At 43.1% G+C, this 21,558-nt stretch overlaps 3 protein-coding genes and 2 non-coding genes across 11 annotated transcripts in view; all 5 read left to right on the forward strand.

Moving 5' to 3' along the window:
- Positions 1–5,659, forward strand: part of DENND2B (DENN domain containing 2B) — a 177,704-nt gene extending 172,045 nt beyond the window's left edge. For all 7 annotated transcript variants that reach the window (XM_074841776.1, XM_074841779.1, XM_074841778.1 and 4 more), the window contains 5 exons: positions 965–1,006; positions 2,013–2,124; positions 3,126–3,365; positions 4,302–4,388; positions 4,778–5,659. In XM_074841776.1, the coding sequence (XP_074697877.1) occupies positions 965–1,006; positions 2,013–2,124; positions 3,126–3,365; positions 4,302–4,388; positions 4,778–4,812 (516 nt within the window). In that variant the 3' untranslated portion in view covers positions 4,813–5,659. The remainder of the gene's footprint in view (positions 1–964; positions 1,007–2,012; positions 2,125–3,125; positions 3,366–4,301; positions 4,389–4,777) is intronic.
- Positions 5,660–7,669: 2,010 nt separating this feature from the next.
- On the forward strand, positions 7,670–11,256 carry RPL27A (ribosomal protein L27a). Its single transcript, XM_074841783.1, has 5 exons — positions 7,670–7,867; positions 8,198–8,261; positions 8,852–8,927; positions 9,766–9,940; positions 11,069–11,256. The coding sequence occupies exons 1-5, from the start codon at positions 7,865–7,867 to the stop codon at positions 11,195–11,197; spliced, it is 447 nt and encodes a 148-aa protein (XP_074697884.1). The 5' UTR covers positions 7,670–7,864; the 3' UTR covers positions 11,198–11,256.
- Positions 9,300–9,431, forward strand: LOC141931061 (small nucleolar RNA SNORA3/SNORA45 family). Its single transcript, XR_012625485.1, has one exon. It is a non-coding gene; the product is annotated as a small nucleolar RNA SNORA3/SNORA45 family (small nucleolar RNA).
- LOC141931062 (small nucleolar RNA SNORA3/SNORA45 family) lies at positions 10,278–10,409 on the forward strand. Its single transcript, XR_012625486.1, has one exon. It is a non-coding gene; the product is annotated as a small nucleolar RNA SNORA3/SNORA45 family (small nucleolar RNA).
- A 5,798-nt stretch (positions 11,257–17,054) lies between the features above and the next one.
- TRIM66 (tripartite motif containing 66) overlaps positions 17,055–21,558 on the forward strand; it is a 49,482-nt gene continuing 44,978 nt past the window's right edge. Inside the window, exon 1 of the mRNA XM_074841825.1 lies at positions 17,055–17,307. Coding sequence (XP_074697926.1) covers positions 17,088–17,307 — 220 coding nt within the window. The 5' untranslated portion in view covers positions 17,055–17,087. The remainder of the gene's footprint in view (positions 17,308–21,558) is intronic.

The following is a 21,558-nucleotide window of genomic DNA, read 5'->3' on the forward strand; positions in this document are numbered from 1 at the left end:
CATGGGCAACTGCCTCTTGGTAAAATTAGTAGGTAGTAGGTTTAGTCTTTTCTTTATTCTGCCCCTCTTCCCATAGCTGGCACCTTGACAGCGAGAAGTGAATGTTAACCTGGTCAACAAGTACACTGTAAATAATGCTGATTTGTTTTGATTTTGTGGTACCTGAAACAAGAAGAGGAAGACATGAAGTGCTATCTGCTATGATACCTATTAATGCTAAAGTTGTGCATGAAACCATAGTCAGCACAGAAAATAAAACTTTAAAGATTTTTTTTTTTATTACTTCTAAGACTGTTAATACTATATTGGAAATCAAATGAGAGTTGCACTTCATCAGCTCTTCCAGTAAAATACCACAAAAATACTCAAGGGCACACTCTTCTCTCTTACTGCTATTGGTTTCCTGTCATTTTTCTATGAAATTTTATCTTCCTGTGGTCACTTTCAAGGCTCTCTGTGCCTCTGGTCCATGTAAATCTCTGCTCTGTTTTCCTCCCACTTTCCTAACATTGCTCTCCCACATTTTCGCAGCTCTGTCTCTCAGCTTTGTTGCTTCATTATCATTAATATTTCACACCCTCGCCCTTCAGAAGCCCCGCTGCCTCAAATAACATCATTTTCTTTAAACCCCTCTGAAATACTTTTCATCTGCACATTAACAAAAATGATTAGCAGTAACTTGCCTAGGTTTAAGAAAAAAGACCTGCCTAACCTTTCAGCTTTTTTTACATATTAACCTAGTGTGAGATCTGTTGCATCTAACTATGTTAAATTAGACTTTAAGGTCTAAAGAAAAACTTCATCTTCTTGTTTTATAAAGCACACAACTTGTTTCACAGTAGGAATTTGATTCATGCTGAGGCTTGGGACCATTCAGATGATCTTTCACTATTAAAAGGCAGACATAAATTAATGTTTTCTGTCTCTTCAGGTATATTTCACTGTAGTGTTTTCTTTTCTTTAGGCTTTGATGGTTAACCTGGGATCCGATCGATTCATCAGACAGGTGAAGTACAGCTCGAAATGTTGCCAGGCAGTTTAGCAAGCTGTTTACTCCTATAGTACGATTAGGTTTCTTTGATTAGAGGTATTTGGCAGGGATTGTGCAGTGGGAAAGAGATTAGAAAAAAAAAGTGCTCATTTTCTGTTTCACCTGCAAATAGGTACTACTCCTCAGGTATGCAAAAGGGATTGAGGCTGTGACTGTCAGAAGAAATCAAGAACTGTATTCACAGTGCAAAGAAAACATCCAAAGATAATAACATCATGTTAGCCCAAAAACTCACATTGTTGGAGGTAAAAAGGACAAAAATTGCAAAGAAAAGTTTCTGAGTGAGAGAGGAAAGGTGAAGAATAGTTTAATGTGGTAGGGAAAGCAGGAGCCTTGTAAACAGAGTGATGAAGGATCACCACCTCCTGATAGTAATGTGGCACTAAATAATTTCAAAACTAACAATCTGCAGGTTGGATGGGTAAACTTTGTTGTACAATTCGCTGCAAGATACGGCTGGTGAATAGCGGTTGCAGAGCTAAGATTCTTGTGTCTACTCGCTTTTGCTGAACAAGCATTAAATAAGATGAAGAGAGCAACAGGGGGGAAACCCAGAAAACAAGATATACTAAAATAAAATTAAAAACAACTGTCAAGAACCAAAGAAGCTGCCTAAAACCAACTAGAGCAGCTGTGTGTACATGTAGCTAGGCTTTGCATGGTCTGTATTTAGTTAAAAACAACTATTTGGACTTATCATATAAAGAGCTGATTCCAAGTTTCTGTATGTTTACCTTGCTCTTTGGATTATCATTCCTGACTTTAATCTCATTAAGAGTGACAAGAAATTTTGTTTAGAAATATATGATAGTTGCACATAATTTTCATTATTTTGTTTATGTAGGCATGACAGTAGCTGATACAAAATGCTTTTCTTCTGAATTTTAAACCTTGCAAAAGTATTTGCTGTAGCTGCTGCATAGATTAATTGATCGAGAGGTTTTTTTTTTTCCTCTGTCAGATGGATGATGAAGACACACTATTACCTAGAAAATTGCAAGCTGCTCTGGAGCAGGCTCTAGAGAGAAAGAATGAACTGATAAATCAGGATTCAGATAGTGATTCAGATGATGGTAAGTTCATTTGGAAACAGGGACTTGTATAAACAAGCACGTAGGTAGTATTGTGACTTTCCATCCAGGCAAAAGAAAGATGGGACTTCAGTACTTAAATACCTTTTGCGACATCAAAGATAGTTTTTGAACACACAGGGAATGGGACTGATAGTATCAACCCACAGTAATACATTGTCAGCGACCTATTTCAATTTCTTTGTAAATGACATGCACTCCCATGAGTACCTCTAAACCTTTACTCAAACAGAGGTTTGTGGTTAACTTGGCCCTAATTCAATCCAGATAACTATACATGCTTAGGGGTGTGTCTGAGTTTGGAGTTGCTCTTGGCACTCGGTATATTCAGAGGAGAGAAGCAGGTATTTCCAGAAAATAGTTTCAGTCAAGAGGGGCCGAGTTGCCTCTGAAGGTTCATATTTCCCTCCAGCAATTATAAAAACAGCCCAGGGTGAATTTAAATGCCTGTGGTTAAAAGGTATGAAACTGGCCCCTGTTCAGTTTTTGAAATTTATTTTTACTCATCTGTGTTACATATGTAAAACTATTTTAACACCTCAGAAATTATGAAAACCTAAACTTTACAACATACTCTTTTTGATCAGTTCTTGGTAAAGACTTACTATCCCCAGAGCAAATATTTTAATTCTGTCATTCAGAAGCTTCTCAGGAAAACTTACTCAAGAGTTAAAATATGAAGTATAATTTTGATGAATCACCCATAAATTTTTTAATTTTCTGAGCTGTTTCCTGAGGATTTGTATTTCTCATTGACTCTTGGTTATGATACACCAATTATATGTGGACTGGCACTCTTGATTGTGAAGCTGTTACCTTATCTGATGTATATCCAGGTCTGCACGGAGCGGGTACAACTCCCTTCAGTTACTATCATGGCATCAGTACACCGCTCGATGACAGTACCTGGCCCTGTGTGGATGACAATGCTGACAGCTCTGGTAGCAGCTGATTTTGGTGTTTTATTGCGCCTTATTTTGCAGAATGTAACACCCTGAATGGATTAGTGTCTGAGGTTTTTATCCGATTCTTTGTGGAGACAGTTGGCCATTATTCCCTGTTCCTAACCCAGAATGAAAAAGGAGAGCGTGCCTTCCAAAGGGAGGCTTTCCGTAAATCTGTGGCCTCCAAGAGTATCCGCCGCTTCTTGGAAGTTTTTATGGAATCGCAAATGTTTGCTGGCTTCATCCAGGACAGAGAGCTGAGAAAATGCAGGGCAAAAGGTAAGGGTGGTTTTCTTCCCTGCAGTGCAGGTTACTTGTGTTTTGCACTGACCCTGTGGTTACTGTCCCTGTGTACCATCACGGCTGAGCAAATTCTGTACGGCCGACAGATCTCCCAAAACACATCGTCTGCTGCTTGTGGGCCTATGGTGGCTGTGGCGGTGAGAATGCAAAGCCTTTAGCCACAAGAATATTCACATCCGAGCGCCTTCAATCACTCAGGCGAAAAGGGCACACTCCGACCAGGGGCGCAGCCCGTCCCTGAGGGCAAACCACCCCGCGGCGGCCTGCCGGCGCTCCCGGGAAACGCTGAGAGCGCTCCCAAGAGCAGGCCCGGCTGGCCAGGCGGGCAACCGGCCCGCCGCCCGCGCGAGCCACACCGCAGCCAGGCCGCGCCTGGCGCTGCAGCGCCACCGGCGGGAGCTGCGCGGGCACCGGCGGGGGCCGGAGCCCAGGCCCAGGCCCAGGCCCGGCTCGCGGGCGGTGCCCGCCGCCGCAGGGCGCGAAGGGGCTGTGCAGCCGCGACCGCCTCTGGCGGCGGCAGGGAGCGGGAGGCGCGGCCCAGCGGCCCGGGGCGCTCCGACCTTGCTGGGGCGGCCGAGCCGCTTCCCGGGCTGCAGCCGCGGTGCCGGCATCACCCGGACCGGAGGCCGGAGTCGGCGGAAAGCGCGACCGACATGAGGGCGGGCGGAGCGGCAGCAGCGGCGGGCGGCACCGCCCCCCAATCCGTCACCCCTCGCGTCACGCCTGCGGCTCGCCATACCTGCCCTGGCGCCGCGGGAAACTGAGCAGCCCCTTACCGGCAGTAAAATTTTACAGCGTTACAGGGGCGAAGGACTGCAAAAGTAAAAAGCTGGGAGTGCGCAGAGGGGCCGGGGGAAACGGATTCAGCCTGACAGAGCTCGCCCCAGCTCCCTTTTCTCCCCTCTCCCACAGGTCTCTTCGAGCAGAGGGTTGAACAGTATTTGGAAGAGCTTCCAGACACGGAACAAAGTGGAGTAAACAAGTTTCTGCGAGGCCTTGGTGAGGAAAATCTGTAGAAGTATTTCTGAAATGAATTTTCATGTATTTTTCTCTTTTAATTTTAAAAAAAGCCTTGGCTGAGATGAAATCAGATAGTCAAGCAGTTTCAATGTGATAGGATATAAGAAAACAATGAAAGCATACTTAAAGCTGACAAAACCAGTCTTAATTATGATCCTTGTTAATGCTTCGGGGGAACCAAACCATAATGGCAGAAGAGAAAAGGCAGGCGGCTGACCACTCAGGATTAGTTGGCTGTTCCTGCAGGTATTAAGTAGAAGAGTTACTCTACAGCAATTACGTTACAAATTAGACCTATTTGTTAAGTCACCTTTGATTGCCCTTGGCTTTTCAGTATGTGCTGGAGACTGATGGTGTGCTTTCTTTAGGCAACAAAATGAAGTTCCTTCACAAGAAGAACTAACGCCTTTCTGCGGAAATACCAACCCAAAGACTATTCATGACACTGCACGTGAGACACCTGCAGCGTTTCAGAGTTTGGTGCGGGAGGAGAGTGGAGCAAGCTGACCACAGCTTTAAGTGCCAACTGATGCTGTTAGTGTGCCAGATGATGGCTCCTTTATGTATTTGGGTAGAATTTGTACATAATGTGCTGTAAGCTTTTGTAACTGATTTTGTAATGAGCAAGGAAAACTGTGGTAAATATTTGTATATTCCTGAGAATAACAGGTGCTTTTTTTTCTTAGTATGAATTGAGTTATGCTTGGTGCAAAACTGAATAGCTGATTATGTGCAGCTGACTGTCTCAGCAGAACCACTGACTTCACGGGATGTTTGTGAGAGCTACACTGATGCCTGGATACTGCGGGGGTGAATGAACTCGGGTACGTGGGAGAGGTTGTACGCACAGGGGCCGCTTTCATGTGGCGGAGTTGGCATTTTTTTTTCCTTCTAATTAATTTTAAAAGAAATAACAAAGTAACTTGATAATAAGGTACTTGGTTCACAATACAAAACTTCCACTTGGTTTGAACTATGGTCAGTAAACTACTTGTAATCCATTCTGCATTAAGACTGCTAAACCTGAGGAGATCTCAGTTCTTTGACATGCAAGCTGCAACGAGTAGGTACAGTACATCCTTTCCTAGTGTATGTATGTATGGTTTCTAATAAACTCTGTAAATATACCTGTTTGTTTATATTCCTTGCAAACCTCTGCAGTTTCTGATGTTGAGTAGGTACAAACCCAGTAACTTTCCTGTGATTTTTTAAATGAATTTGTAATTAAAGTATAAAATGGTTATTATGAACCTGTCTTTTAGTAGGTTTGCTATTTCATGACATAGTTTGATTTTTTTTCAATGTTTTTCACTAGGGCTGAGACAAGGCGTTTTATATCCCTGTTAATTTTTTTCTAACAGAAGCATCTCTTTAAAGCATTTTTTTTTTTTCTTGGCATGGGTTAGCAGCAAATTACTTTTTGTCATTGTATCATAGATACTGCTCCTGATCTGTGGTATTTTCAGTCTGGTTTTGTGCTACCTTGGTAGGTGATCAGAGTAGGGTATGAGCAGCTTGTAGCAGACAGACTTATTTCTGATGAGCTGATCACCTACGTTTCATGAGAGTCTGCTTTTCTTTTGCATTAACTTCAGTCTGCTTAGGTGGTGTTTCCATTTCAGTGAAGGCTTTTCAGCAGGACAGCTTGCCATGGCCTCTGCACAGCTGTGAATGTTGCCCAAGTACCACATTCATCTTTGGTCTGGTAACATAACTCCTGTTGAGATTCTGTCTGTAAGTTTTCCCTTAGTCTGAAGAAGAAAATACAAAATACTTGAATATGTTTGCAAGTCTGACAGCTAATGAAAATTAGATAAAGCTTCTTACCTTTAAAAAAAAACCCCAAACCAAACACTGTATTTTTTTTCATTTGCAGCATGACTTCTTTAGTTAGATTGGCTTTGAGGCTTGCGCAGTTCCTAACCTGACAGTGGTTCTGGTTTGCTATCAGCCTCATAGAACAAAATTGAGGGATTATTCGCAAAAAAGGTGAAGTAATTTCCTTTTTTTCTTCCCTCCCTCACACTTGTGTATATACAAAAGCTTCTTAAATGTACATGAAATGTCTGTAAATTATCAAGTCCTTTTGATTCAATGGAAATGTAATCACAAACATTAATTTCCATTACTTTTACACCATGATACGCTGTAAGGTCCAGAATGACTTCGAGATGTAGTTCTTCAGAGTGGAAGGAGTAACTTCACTTGTACAGGTGGATTGTGGCCATTTTATAAAAAGTTGCTAGTAACCATCTGGGAAAATACATACTCTTCTTAAGAAAATTATGAATAAAACATCAGCTGAAAGAAGTGCTGCAGAGTTGCTACAAAGGCAAGAAGAAGCCACGGAATACTGAAGAATGTGGCACTGTAAAACCCATCTCCCACACCAAAGCTGTTTGCCTCCATCTGCACTTTAAAAATCTAAGTAGAAAGCTTTTGAACATATTACCCATCGACATGTTGTTCCAGTTTTTGTAATGTGAATCAGAGGAGAATACTGGACAAGGTGAGATGATGTTTCAAAAAATTTGCAGGTGCCTTCTGGATCCTCAAACTATGGCTATATAAAACAATCCCAGTGTTACCCAGAGGGCAGCATTTGAAAGGATCAGAATGAAAAATAGGAGGTGTATTATTTTGCCTTCTATAGTCGTTGTTAAAACTAAGTGTTCCCGAGCATGGAACATTACTAGTGCACCATTTAACTGAGAAGGAAATGCCAAAGTAAAACAAATCCAGTACTGAGTGCCATGTTTTCGATTGGTGAATATTTTTTTAAAGTCTTATGGTATAAATACATAGAAAACAAGTTTGAGAATCAGTAACACTCTCCAGGAATTGTTACTCTAGTGTGGCAGACAGTTGTGTTTAAGTACATAGTATTTATTTTCCCATTGTTGTTGGTGCTTAATAAAGTGACCAAGCTTGCCTATTTTCCGAAGTTCTGCTCAAAATCCTACTTTTGCTACGGACCACAGCGGGCAGAGAAAGCAAGCTGTGCCTGTCAGTAAGCCCGCTAAATGCAAGGCCCGGAGCGGGCAGCTGGCCAGGGCTGCTGCCCCAGCCGCAGGCGCGGGGCGGGCCCAGCGGTGGCAGCCGGTGCGGTGCCCGCAGCCCTGGCACCGGTGCGTCCCGTCGCAGCCGCGGGTGACCGGCCAGCTATGCCGGCGCCGCGCCCCCAGCCCGCTCCCGCTTCAGAAACCGCCTGAAACGCTGCAGAAGCGCAGGTCAGCTCGTCCTGACCGGCCACCGGCGCCGGTCTCGCCCGGCCCACCCCGCCCGCCTCTACCACGCCGCGGCGGATCTCGCGAGACTCAGCCCCCACCGCTCCGGGTGCCTCCGCGAAGCCTCGCGAGAGCTCGGCCCGCCCGGCCCCTCCCACCGCCCCCGCGTGCCTTTCCCCGCTCTCGCGAGGGCCGCGCTCTTTCTCTTCCCTCGCGCACGCCGACAAGATGGTGGGTGCCGCCGCCGGGGCCGGGCCGGGCCGGGCTGGGGGCCCCGTCGCCACCCCTGCTGTCGCGGCGGGACGTGGCTGGGGAGCGGCGGGGGGTGGGGGGGAGGCGATTCTCCGACCTCGCGGCCCGCTCAGGGCGCGGCGAGGGAGAGCGGTGCGCTGAGGCCGCTTGGGCCTTCCCCCGGCGGGGCTGGCCCGCCATGGCGCCTGGCTGTGCGGCCGCCGAGGGGACCGCGGCCTCGGAGCAGCGCCGGCCCCGCGGGAGGGCGGGTGGTAGCCCAGCCTCTTGCCGCCCGTTTTGCTCATGGCTGCTCTTTTCACTTTCCCGCAGCCTTCTCGCCTAAGGAAGACCCGGAAGCTGAGGGGACACGTTAGCCACGGCCACGGCCGCGTTGGTGAGTGGAGAGGCGGCCGCTGGTGGGCTGAGGCCCCTCAGTGAGTGCGTGCCCGTCGGTGCCTCCTTGGTGCTGAGGGCTGCTGCGGGTCTTCGCGAGTCGCAGAAAGATGCGCAGGGTCTTCACACATTGTGGGTAGTAACGAGCAGTGCTGAAAGCTGTAGCGTGTGCGGATGATGTTCGCTCTGTGGGGGGCAGATGCCGCAGTGATGGGCTGATCTGAAGTCTTGCACATTCTTTTAGACTTCGCTGGACTGGTAACTTAACTTCAGAGTAGTACTGGGGCGAGAAGTACTATTTGTGTGACAGCTTGAGCTTATGGGGCACTGCTGTATCCCTTCTAACTCTTTGGCCATTCTTACCTTCTCACACCACTTGTGCTAGCACTTGTGTCTTCTTGTACTCCTGCAAGCTAATCAGAAGCATGCTATGGTTATTTTTTTTATGTTGGCTCATCTCCCTGAATTGAGCAAATTCAGAAGAGGGGATAGAATCAGAGTAATTGGCTTAAACTGACGTTGAACATACCTCTATGCTCAAGTATTATGTGTAATATTCTTAGTGTAACAACGTTAAATTTTTCTTTTTAGGCAAACACAGGAAACATCCTGGAGGGCGTGGTAATGCTGGTGGTATGCACCATCACAGGATTAACTTTGATAAATAGTAAGCTAACATTTGAAATATATACTAGCAAAATGTGTGTTCCTGAAGTCGAAACAACTTTTATATGTGAACAAACAAAATTCCCTGCAATCCTGTGTGTTTTTTCCTCTGACATGAGGTGTGGCATTATAGTTACAGTCAACTCACGTCCCCGTTTATCCTAAAATCAAAGGCCTTTTCACTTAAACCAGATGTCTTTGGGAGTTCAATGCAGCGTATGGTAAACTTGACCAAACTTGCCAGTTGCAGCATGGTCCCTGCTTAACGATGCACACACAAAATGTTATGTAAATTCAAAGTGTTATGTTAAATCCAAACTGCATCCTATTTAGCTGCATACTGTAAAGGTAAGGGATGTTGTCTGCACTTCTTGCCGAGACTAGAGTCACATCTGGACACCGCCTGTTGTCCTGGTGTGCTAGAGTACTCGGACAGTAACCACTAATCTATATTCACTGGCTGTGACCGATCTCGACTCAGTCAGTCACCAGGTTAGTGACAGGAGTGCTGAAACTCCTCAGACAATGCAGACCTCCCTGGATTCACTGAGCTGGGGTTGCCCTGGAAATACAGGGTGGGACCAGGCTCACCAATGAGGGGGAGATAGTTGTGAGTTCAGTGGAGAATAAAATACTTCAAGAGAAAATAATTTTCCCTTGGTTTGGATACTAATGATTATTACACTTAAATACTAAATGTATTAATATGAATAAAAGTATAATGTGACATTTTGATTGATTGCTTTGATCAAGATGCTTGTTTCAGTGTTAATTTGTAGTCCTACTTATTCAGGATAAATTAAAAATGTGATCTAATGAGAAATGTGTTTCTTTCACAGTCATCCTGGTTACTTTGGAAAAGTAGGCATGAGACACTATCACTTGAAGAGAAACCAAAAGTTCTGTCCTACTGTCAACTTGGACAAACTATGGACGCTTGTCAGTGAACAGACGAGGCTCATTTACGCAAAAAAGGAGTCTGGCCTGGCCCCAGTCATTGATGTTGTGCGCTCAGTAAGTTTCTACTCTTGTTCAAACCTGCAGTTCCCGGTCACTTCATGCGTAGCTTAGCTTTGCATATCCAAGTAGGAAAATGGTGAACTGTAAGTTACAGCGCTTGAATATTTGTGAACTTCTCAGGACAAATATCTTGGCATATAAGTAGTGACACAGGTACTTGCACTATTACGTTTTGTCCTTTAAAAACTTTTTCTCTTACTTGTGTGTGATAGTGGACAGGGACTTCCCTTACTTTTGAAGGTGGTGAAAGATTGCATGTTTAAAATCTTACTGAAAGGATGTATAAAAACATGGCAGAACTAGTCTTATTGATATATGTCACTTGTGTAATATCGAGACTAGAGTCACATCTTCACATGTTTGATTGTCTTGGTGTGCTATAGCTCTCGGACATAAATGCCTGATCCGTATTCGCTGGCTGCCATGTCTCGTATCTCAGCCAGCCACCGAATCAGTGACACCAGCTGGTCTGCCAAGTGGGTGTGTTGTGTGTCCCAGATCAAGGTGCCTGCATTGGCCAGTTAAGCCACTTCTAACAAGCGATGGCTTCAGTAGCTGTAGTGTAAACAGACCTTGTGCCGTGATTGTCCTTTTAACGTAAAGGACAGGAATGAAACGAGAGGATTCCAGTAGTAGAGAACAGCTATTGCTGTGAGAGCTTGAAAAAGCTTCAGCTGTACGTTTTAAGATGTGCAGAGAATCCTCTGCTGTTCAGAAGCACCAGGATGTCCTACAGGTACAGGGCACCGACCAGAAGTCACTGGGTAGTAGTAGATAGCTTTGGGAGTGCAGCCAACTGCTTTCTCCTTTGGAGAAGAGGGGAAAGGGTGGTTTTCACAGTGTTTTCTGTATATGGAATATGGGGAGGGAAAAAAAAAAAATCCAGCTTCTAAATAACAGGAAAAGTTCAGTTTACAGTTTCCACTTTTTTTTGGAACAAATGCAACTCAACTAGGTCATGCAGGGTATTTTTCTTTCATTCATACCAATTTTATATTGGAGACAGACACTGAATGAAGTTGTGGTGATGATGGTTTTGGTTTTAACTGCAAGACAGGTCTCAATGTAGGAGGAGCCTGCAAGCTGATTACAAGCACTTAATGAGTTTTTTCATCTTTCTAGGGCTACTACAAAGTCCTGGGCAAGGGAAAGCTGCCCAAGCAGCCTGTCATTGTGAAGGCAAAATTCTTCAGTAGAAGAGCAGAGGAGAAGATCAAAGAAGTTGGTGGTGCCTGTGTGCTTGTGGCATAAAGGCCTTTGTTTTATTCAAATTTTTTGAATAAAGACAGTATGTAAAATGTGCTGATTTACAGAGGTTTCTGATTATTTTTTTCCTGACTTGTGCAGAGACTCTTCACACTTAAGTCTTGTCTGCTTAGTTATTTCTGGCATTTTTGATTAGTGGTTTGACTGCTTCTTACTATTGTTTGAAACTGCCTGACTAGTGTCCAGCATTTGACATGTACAAATACCTCCTTGTTTTTATGGGGTAGCAAAATACATCGGATCTTCCTGTATTTGTGCAGCTCTTTCAGTTGGTGATCCCCTCTACAGCTAACTCTGAAAAGGTAACTTCCTGTTCTGTTGATGGGGATTTTTGTACACTAAAATGACATCTAGGTGAAATCTGGCGGGATATTGCCTTGGCCTTTGGGAATGAAACAGCAAGAGTGTGGACAAAGAAATGCAATGGAACAATGCAAAGTGAGTAGTAGCGTGCCAAAGATTGCTGTGTGAAAGAGACTTAGTGTGGGAAATTGCTCTCAGTAAGTGGTGTGATCAGTAGGCTTCTTTCTGTGATAGCAAAACAATTCTAGTCCCATTTCCACTAGGGTGGGGTATAGGAGGGAATGAAGGGGGAAATCCGTGGGAATAGTGTGGGACCGTAGGGAATAGCTGAACTAGGTGGGAAGAAAGAATTCAAGTTTTCCACCCTGTTACTGCCAGACTTTGGTCATGAGCAGGAGTTCAAGCAGGTTTCTGCAGACACAGGGTCTGCCTAGTACATAGCTTTCTCACAAGTAATACTGGGTTTTGTGCAGAACAGTTGTGTGTGGTGTGTCTGCAGAACGGCAACTGTGCCTCCGAGAAAGAGCGATCGGTGTTTATCAGCGTTATGCATAGAAATAAGATGTATTTTGAATTTAGTTCAACAGTGTGGTTACTTTCATTAACAATGCCATGCAAAAGCAAAGGCCTTTCTAACTTAACAAGCGCTTGCATTTGTCCCTCCAGTGCTTCAGCTGCTGTTAGATGGATGACAGCTGTCTAGCTTCTGATCGCAGCCAGCATACAAAACGCAGACCATCTTAATCCATGTGCTTTTTAGAAACTGCCGGTGTAGTACTGAGTACCAGCTGGGGTGTTTGCATCCTGTAGTCATCAGAATGTGAGGCTCATAGTCACCTCTAGCCTAAGTTGCCTCTTCACTGATAGTATAACACTCCATTTTTGCAATCTTAGCCAGAGCACAGCTTGTGAACACGTTGGATTTCTTTGAGATCGGGCTGACTTCTTCCACCCCAGGATGAAATTGCTTCTGCACGTACTAATTCTGAATTTCACTAATTGATAGCAGTTGTAGCAGCAGCATGCTGGCCTTTTGGTAGTTGTGGCACACTAGGCTAAAAGCTTTTAAAGCTTCCTGCCAGTGTTACTGGACTGATAGGTGGCAGTTCCGAGTTGGTGTGATTTTAAGGGTTAATAACAGCAGTAATGTACTGAAACTTGCTTAATGACTGAGCTGATACAGTAACTGTTCAGTAACTTTTGCGGTTGATACCCTCCTCAAGTAGGGTACGTAATTCCTGACGTTACCATGTGTGGGACAGAAAGGGTGCCAGCTAGCTTCAATGTTCCTTACAGCTAATAGGAAGCAATGCCACAGCTCTAGAGCTGCGCTGTATGAATTTCTGATGCATTTGGCTTAAAATGACTACATAAAATAATGCTTGCTTAGTTGTAAAATCAAAATAGGACTTACAGTTGCTAATGCAAGGCTTGACCCTGCGTGCCAAAGCAGACTCTATCAAACAGTAAATATCAAACGATTACTTAAAGCTAATGAGTTAGCTCTTGTGTCAGACTAAAAGCATATAGAAACTGTCATGTAATTTTTATTCTCACTGCTAGAAGTCTTGAATTACTGCTCATAGCTGCAAATTACCTTCTAGTACATGTGATATGATCCTAGATAATGAACTAACTTAGTGTTTGGCAGTAATTTCAAGGCCTTTTAGGGTAAATCTGACATGCACTGCTTTGATAAAATAGTTCATTTTAGCCAGCAGTACTGCTAGTTGTGAAGATCTATAACTTAAATGAACAATTTTTAAGATACTGATGTAAGAGTACGTGAACTTTATTTTGTGACCACTGGAACCACCGTTTCCTAATATGTGATGCTGTTTGTCCGCTGCCAAAGCAAAACCGTTTCAATCCTCAAAGGTAAGTTGTGTGGGACTGCAAAATAAGGAGCGTTGTTACTCCCTCGTGTCAGTAACCAGGTCGCTGACCAGATCATAGGGACAGCGAAGGCTCTACTTTGGCTGAAGTGCCCCGTGCACACCACGAGAGGTAGGTGATGCTGGCTCACTAACACACATAGCAGACACCACTCTCAATTCTTTGGTATTTAATTCTTAACATATTTATGTCTTAAGTAATTCTTCCATATTGTGTAGTCTTGTGTACAAAAAGTTCTTTGTGGGAAGCATGCAGGCTCCACTAGCTCTGACCTCTGCTCTGCTGAAGCCTGGGTATTTTGTGTGGCTTTGGGTTTTTTGCATAGCTGAGTCTGTAACATACTACACCGAGGCTGGGACAGGACTTCTCCTTCCTTGGTGGCTGCCTGTCCTTGAGCCGACTTCCGAAATAACAGTCTGGAGGAATAAATCCAGCTTTGGTTTTGAGGTCGAGCAGTTCGCGGCCTCCCGCTCCTACACAGCCCTTTTCCCAGCTGACTCGCCGCTACTGCCACGCGTCCAGCCGTTGGGCTCCGCTGGCGCAGCCCGGTGAGGCCGGGCTCCTCGCAAGCGGGGCCGGCTGCCGGGAGGCGCCGTGTCGGTGGGGGGACCCGCTGGGAGCCACCGAGCGCTCCGGGGAGCGGCGCCGGGCCGGCCGCCCCTCGCCATGGCAACGGCGTCCCGCTCCCGGCGGCGCCTCGGGGGAGGCCGCTTCCGCTTACGTAATGGGCCCCGCCCCCGGCCGGGGAGCCCCGCCCTAGTCCCGCCCCCCAGCTGTCACTCATGGCCGTGGGGCGCGCGGGGGCGCCCGTTGGGCGCGCGGGGGCGCCCGTTGCCGCGGCGGCGGCGGTTGGGCGCGCGCCCTCCCCTCAGAGCCAGCAGCGCCCCCGCGCCGTGCGGCGCCGGCTCCGTCCTTCCCGCCGTTGGGGCTCGGGCAGGCGGGGCTGCCCGCTGCCCACCCGCCCTTCTTGGGGTAAAATACTGGCGGGGAGTCTTTCCGAGGTGCGGGAGGGCTGTGTAGTCACAAACAAACTGCATTTACCGGCTTAGCAAGAAGCTCCTGGGAGGGCTGATAGGAAACCCCCGGGATGGCTGTCCGCGATGTCCAAATAAAAGATTTTCCTACATAAAAATAGGAGAAATGAGGAGGCTAAATAAAGACTAACTAACTTCTTAAATGTGAAAGCTCTTCCTTTTTATTTGTTTGGCTATTTTGGTTTTTTTTTGTTATTTGGGTTTTTTTTTAAACTGATAAACATTATGCTTTGGTAGATGGGGATATTTTTACTCCATGTTTTCCAAATTCTTGGCAACTTACAGTACTGCTAATGAAGCAGTTATAGACAAAACTTGTAAAATTGATGTTATAATGTTTTAAAATGCTGTAATGAGCCTTGTATAGCAACATCCACATTTAATGGAAGAAGATAAAAAAGTCATCAGATTAAATCTGAGAAAAAGGAAATGGAAAGACTTGCACAGAGCATTTATCCCTAAAATACAGAAAGGATAAAGTGATAAAGTTATGAGAGTGTGTCATTACAAACCTCTTGTGTGAAATGCATTAATGCTTTACTGGAAGTTCCGGTCCTGGATGCTTCCCTTTGATTTGTGTTGGGGTGGCCGTTGCCTTCCCAAGGCCACGACTGCTCTTTTGCTCTGGGCTGACACACCAAAAGCCAGCATTTTTCTTCCTGTTCCAGGTGTGACAGCCTGCCAGCTGCCTTCCCAGCTCTCCCCATCTTCGTTTCTGTCCTGCGTCCTGCCTCGTTACCCTCACATCGCCAAATGCAATTAAGTTTTCTTTGTAATCGCCGCTGCCGGACTTGGTGTTTCCCATCAGCGTAGCCAAGTCACTGGTAATGCAGCTGCCTGACAGCTGATTTGCATACCTGTCTCAGCAGGAAATTTTGAACACTTTTATATCACCTTCATCCTTCTCCCTCTTACCAACAAACTTGTACATAGTTTCGTATGTTATGCAAAAAGCATAAATCAAAATGTATGGTAACTCGCTTCTGCTCACTCAGCCACAGGTTTAGCCTTTATGGTGATACAGCATTTCCCAGTGTTAGGCTTTGTTTGCTCTGATTCTCTGTGTACGGATGCCTTGGCCCTGGGCTGTGGTTTCTCTGTCTAAACTATGTGATAGTCTAAGACCTCAACTTCCTACTGCAGAAATTACATGTTTTTGTAGGTGCTGCTTTGTCTTCTTAGCAACAGTAGTTGCAAGAAACAATAGAGATGGAGCGAGCTGAGAAGCTGTGCTGCTCTAATGACATTTGCCTCCGAAAGATGGTTGATGAAGATGCACTGTAAAAAGTGAGCTCATATAATAAGCACTGATATAATGCTTATTAGTTAAACCACAGGTACAATTACCACAGCTCATTTCTAAAGGGACCTCTAGTTTTGAAATTGCAATCATAAATTTTAGTGGTCGATTGGAATTTGTCTAAGTGAATTCAGTAAAGTTGGTGGATATCTACCTATTTTCATTTGTTCCTAGAATGGGGTCTTGGGTGTGAAATATGATGCAGACTTTAACATATGGTCCATTTTTTCTAAAATATTTTAAATAGCAATGACTTCAGGATGCCACACTTAAAAAATTCCTGGCTGTGAATTTCTGAGACATTCATAATTTTTTGCATTGTGGAAAATAAACCTTAGTATCCATAAAGCTTAGTAACCATTTCTACTGGAATCTACCCCGAGACAGAATCGCTCAAGAGAATACATAGCCCTAAGATTAGAGCTGCTGCCTTTCTGTGCTGGGGAAATCTGAAGATTGTAGCTGCAAGTTATGTACTGCTGGTAGCAAGGTCACCATGCCAAGGCAATGGCAGCTACATGGGGCTCCGGCCCCAGGAGCTTCAGTCAGCGGGAAGGGTGATTCCAGGGGAGATGAGACTCTTATTTTCTTTTTCTCCTCTGATGCAACTTTCAAGTTTCCCTTTGCAGGCTGTACCTGATCAACATCTCTCAAAATCTCAGAATCGAGGATGGAACATGAACTGCAAAACTCTCAATTTACTTTGGGGAGCTTAGGTTGGTAAGAGGAACATTGTCCTGCTTGTGGGAAGCTCAGGTTTGGTCTCTAATTCGATCTGTGGTCATCCTGACAATTGAAATTTGATTACTGCAAAGTGCATTTAATTAAATTTCTGTGAAGAAGATTGGCAGAAGATGCTGTACATTTATCAAGGCAGCTTTCTAACATGCATTGCTGAAACGATGGACATATGAACAGTTATGCTTATTTGTTTTACCTGAAAACTGTAAAATATTGAGGTGAAATTGTAAAAGCAGTAAGAGAATATAATCATTTTTACTGCTCACTTTCAGTGCGTCTAGCAGGAAATGTACATCGTGTGACAATTCATCCTGGTAACAGCTTTGTAAGTAGATCAATAGAACAGATTACTTCAGTTTTTACAGAAGTTGCAAGTACTATAGAGAGATAGTGGGATCATGGTTTGTAAACCTTAAACCACACTTTCCTGCACAACAATCTGCAAAGATACTCTTTTTTGTGAAGCAGGTATGTGATTTTCAGCTGCAAGGAACTTCCTCTTCACAAGGACTAAATAAATGTTTCTGAGAACATGCATCCCGCTGTTGCCTTCTAGTTTGCACTTGAGTGATCAGGTGTTTTGTTAAGTGAAGGGGTTGTCATGAGCCATTTTGTGACTCTTCGAGTTTTCGATGTCAAACTTCAGCCAGCAGAAATGGAGACCCTGGATCTGTTGAGGAATTGTTCGGTGTGCAAATGGGACCTGCGGAGGAGAGACCCCAGGATGCTACCTTGCCTTCATTCCTTCTGTAAGGACTGTCTTCCGGATTTGATTCAAGGATATAGCTGTATTCCCACTGAGTATGAAGTTCTATATGAAGGTAATATTTAGGAAACTCTGGCTTGTCCTCTTTGTATTACAGTATTATAAAAATAGATGTATTGAGAAGTACTTTTTGTAGCCTGTTCCTTTACAGAACTACTTTAAAAGAATAAACTAGGAGACTCAAGATTTGTATGAGCAGAGGGTGGGTTGGGAACAAGCCTCCTTCATTATGTTTTTCATCCAACAGCAATGTTTTGAAGAGAAATGTCAGTCATTTAATATTTCATTATTTTCTACATTTTATTTATGTATTTATACATTTAATGTATACATTTATACATTTAATATTTTCCAGAACGGGCTAAGTTTCAGTTACCAAGTGTGACATTATGAATATTTGATTTACTTAGCTTAATAAATGAATAGATGCTACATCTAGGCTACATCTTTACCTAATCTTTCAGACATGCTGGACCTTTCTATGGTAACAGTTGTAGTGCTAGCTCTATTCTTCCTTCTCTCCCCCTTCCGTGCCCTCCCCCCCGCCCCTCCCCACCAACACCAACACAAAAACATCCGGTTCTTTGTTCTCAACAGAGGTCATAATAATTTTTATTAGAATATGTGTACCACGGTACACTGAAACTCCATCTTTTATCTCATTGTAAATGTGGTTTCTCTCTATCTAAACCCTCTGACTGTAGGATATACTGTGACTCAACAAGCTGAGTAAACTAGTGAGGATGAGAAGCATTTTGTGACGGTGGCTTTTGAAATCCTGAAGTTATTTGTACAGTGTTTGGTAGTGATGTTAATAGAAAATAAGTAACTTTTTTGGAATAAGACAGGACTTAGATCACAGAATAGAGTAATTTTAACTGAATAAGTCTTAATTGCCATGGGGAAGCATTCCAGACTCATTACTAATTTATAAGGAGAGCAAAGGCATGTAGATTACTTGTATTTTCACAGGCTTTGAACTTTAGATGAATAAGAGGCATCATTTATTATCTCTTCCATAGCAGATTTCAGAAACATGTAGGAAGAGAAGATACCTTCCCTGAGGTGATGGTAATCTGAATTGATGAGGTAACATAAACTAGACAAGTTCAGGTTTGAGAACAAATGGAAACAGTGTTAGGAGATCACTGTTGAAAAGCTAACAAAACACAAAAGGTAAAGGAAAAGGGGCTAGCTTAATGGCAAAGGAGAAAGGCTGTTCATGCATAGGGTACAGACAGAAAAAGAAATAAAGGTAAGAGAAGAAGACAAAGAGAGCAAAGCAGTCATTTCAAGTAAATGTCTCCTTAAAAATTTTAATGCCCAATCATAGTGGGCTTAAAGTCTGAGGGACCTACTTCCTAATAAAATGCTGCTGAAAACAACCACTCTATTACTTTTTATGTATCCTCATTTGACAGCTAAGCCATTCCTCTCTCCTCCTTGTGTCTGTTTGCTAAGTGGAAAAGTGCATTTATACCACTTGGTGATCTTGGATGAAGTGCAAGCTCCTGAGTGGATCAGGAATTATTTGTCTATAGCGAATTGGAAAAAATACTAGTTTATTTCTGTATTCTTGAAGTTTCTCTGTTTGCTTCCTCATTCTCTTGTAAATAGGGAACTTCTATGGGAAAGAACAAGCCTAAAGACATAATGAACAGTGATGACCCAGTAAATGAAGTGAGACACCAGGTGCAGAGACTCAGTTAATATATGAGCAAGGAGAGCAGCAAAACCAAAACATCTGTGTCTCTTATTTAAGTCAATGACAGAAACTGCAACCACTGTAGGTCAGCCAGGATCAATTTGTGAAATCTTCTGATGGCATGATGCTAAACGTTGCTTGTCTTGTCTGCACTGATTGCTGAGTTATGGGCAGTACAATACCAACTCAATTTTCAGTTTTATTTTTAAGTATGATTGTATATAAGTGCCAATGATAAACTGTAAATACAAGTGCTAGATAATTTTAGCTGAGTAAACATGAAATACTGCCTCTAGGAAAAATGTGTTCCTCACTCACTATGAATTCTTTAAGCAAAATATAAGAATGGAAAAAGTAAATATATTTCCAAGTGAAGTCAATCTGATATTTGCTACAAAAGCATACTTGAATTTGTGCTTTTTGGTATGTTTAACTATAAATAGTACCATACTAACATAAAGCTCTTTTCTAGTTTATTGTTGTTGTATTAAGATTGCTGAGAAGATGAAGGTAAGTGGTCATGATATTTGGTGGGGGGTGATGTTGGAAACTTACTTTTATACCTATATGTGTTGAAGATGACTCATGAATGAAAGCTCTGAGATAGCCATGGAAAAGCTGAATACACATCAGAATTTGTTCAAAGCTGTGAGAACTGACAGTTTGGAATTAATTTGAGTGAAAAAGAAAATTATCTTTGTGAGTTTGGCTCCTGCGTATGCTTCTTATATGAAGGGGACTTTAGGATTCTCAGTCTTTCTTTTCTTTTTCTGCAGTCCAGTGTCACTTTCCTTTCTTTATTCCCTCTCTTCATGTAACAGAGAAACCACATTCTTCTCCTCTGCAGCTCTGCATGTTGTGTGCTTCCAGTCTGTTTAGTGTACGGGAAGGAATAATTTTAAAGAAGAGGGACTGGGTAAGAAAAAGAGGGAGAAAATTCCCTCATCTCCTGAGATGGAAATTTCTCAGATGGGGACTTTTCCAGGCTCCTACCTGTGTGAATTGCCACTCGCAGTACAATGTGAAAAGATACAAAATTGGTTCTTGCATGCTGCCTTGGCTGCTCAAGTCTGGCTCTTTCTCACTGAGTTCTGAATACATTCAAAACTAGATCCATCTGGGTTCCTGTGCTTATCCCTCCTTTCTGAGTTGGAGGTGGGTGCCAAAATAAATTACCCTTTATCTGCAAATCTTCCTCTCCATAAGATGTTCAATGATTTAAATTGTTTTAGTGCTTTAAATATCACCAACATATTAATTTCAAAAGTAGCTAAATGGGGAGCAGTGGAGGTGCATTGTTGTGAGAAGTTCATGTTTTTGCAAGACTCAGTTACTTTTGTTGAGGTTTTTTTTCTTAAAAAAACCCAAAACACAGGTAATCACTCTTTAGTCATAATTTGGACTCCTGAGAACAAGGCAGATCAGGAGAGATGTGCTGGAACACCTTGCAGATTTCTGCAAACCGATATCAAGCCCTGGCATTATTTACCTTTTGTGACTGAATTGGGTAATTTGTCTAACCTGTAAGTTACACTTTATGTTTGTAAAATGTGATTAGTAGTTGCCCAGCTTTGTGAATTGCTTTGGGAAGTGGTAGATTTAATTGTATCATGCTTTTATATTGAACTTGTGTGTTCAGCTATTTTTTCTGAAATTCTATTTTAAAAATGTGCTTTGCCCTTTTGTGCTTTTCTAGGTTGGATAACAAAAATCACAGAAAATGATTGCATAATTTCTATCCACATTCTGTGCATAAGTCAAAAACTGTCCACACTTGTGTTATGATAGCTTCCCACATACAAGAGAGGGTCTGAGATCCCCACTTAAATGCCAAGAACTGTAACAGGGTTATATATTAGAGAAATGCAAACCGATCAGATAAAACAAAGAGAGACTATTAAAGAGAACAAATGTGACTTCAACTGGAACTGTTGACAGATTTCCACTTGCTGCATATTATTACTTCCATTGAAAATATATGTTTTTCTTTAGCTTGTAAGGTAGGTGCTATATATAACCATGGATCTCTAATTGTGAACGCTTGTTAGTGAGGCACATCCAAAACTCGGCCAGGCATTGGTCACACTTGCATTTAATGTGTTCAGAGATATCTTCAGGGGGGTTTATTTCAAGAAAAAGATTGAGCTCTAGGACTCCTTTGGCTCCGGGCTCATTTTCAGTATGAAGTTTTGGCATAAGAAGTATGGTGTACTGGCTTAAGGAGACTCCAGGTGTCAACGCAGAATGCTTTATCTTGTACTAAGTCTGTATATTTTAAAAAAAAAAAAAAAAGCACATCTACAGAGTTCTTTAAACTGTATTTTGTCTCACAGTGGAGTACAGTTTGGCTGCCTTGGTGCTACAGCTGTTATATCTCCAGGACCCAAATAACCTTGTTTTGATGCAATCATATAAGGCAAGTGATGCAATGCATCACGCCTATTAATTCTGAAGGAGAATACTCATTTGCTTTAATTAGATCCACAACACCAAATACATGTTTTATTTCTAAAACGGGAAGTAGAAAGGTAATTCTAAAGAGGGAAATGGTTCATAATGTATATATTTAGTAATTTTAGAATGGATTTAAAGTTAGTCAGC

This window comes from Strix aluco, chromosome 16 (genome assembly GCF_031877795.1).
Source record: "Strix aluco isolate bStrAlu1 chromosome 16, bStrAlu1.hap1, whole genome shotgun sequence".
NCBI lineage: Eukaryota > Metazoa > Chordata > Aves > Strigiformes > Strigidae > Strix > Strix aluco.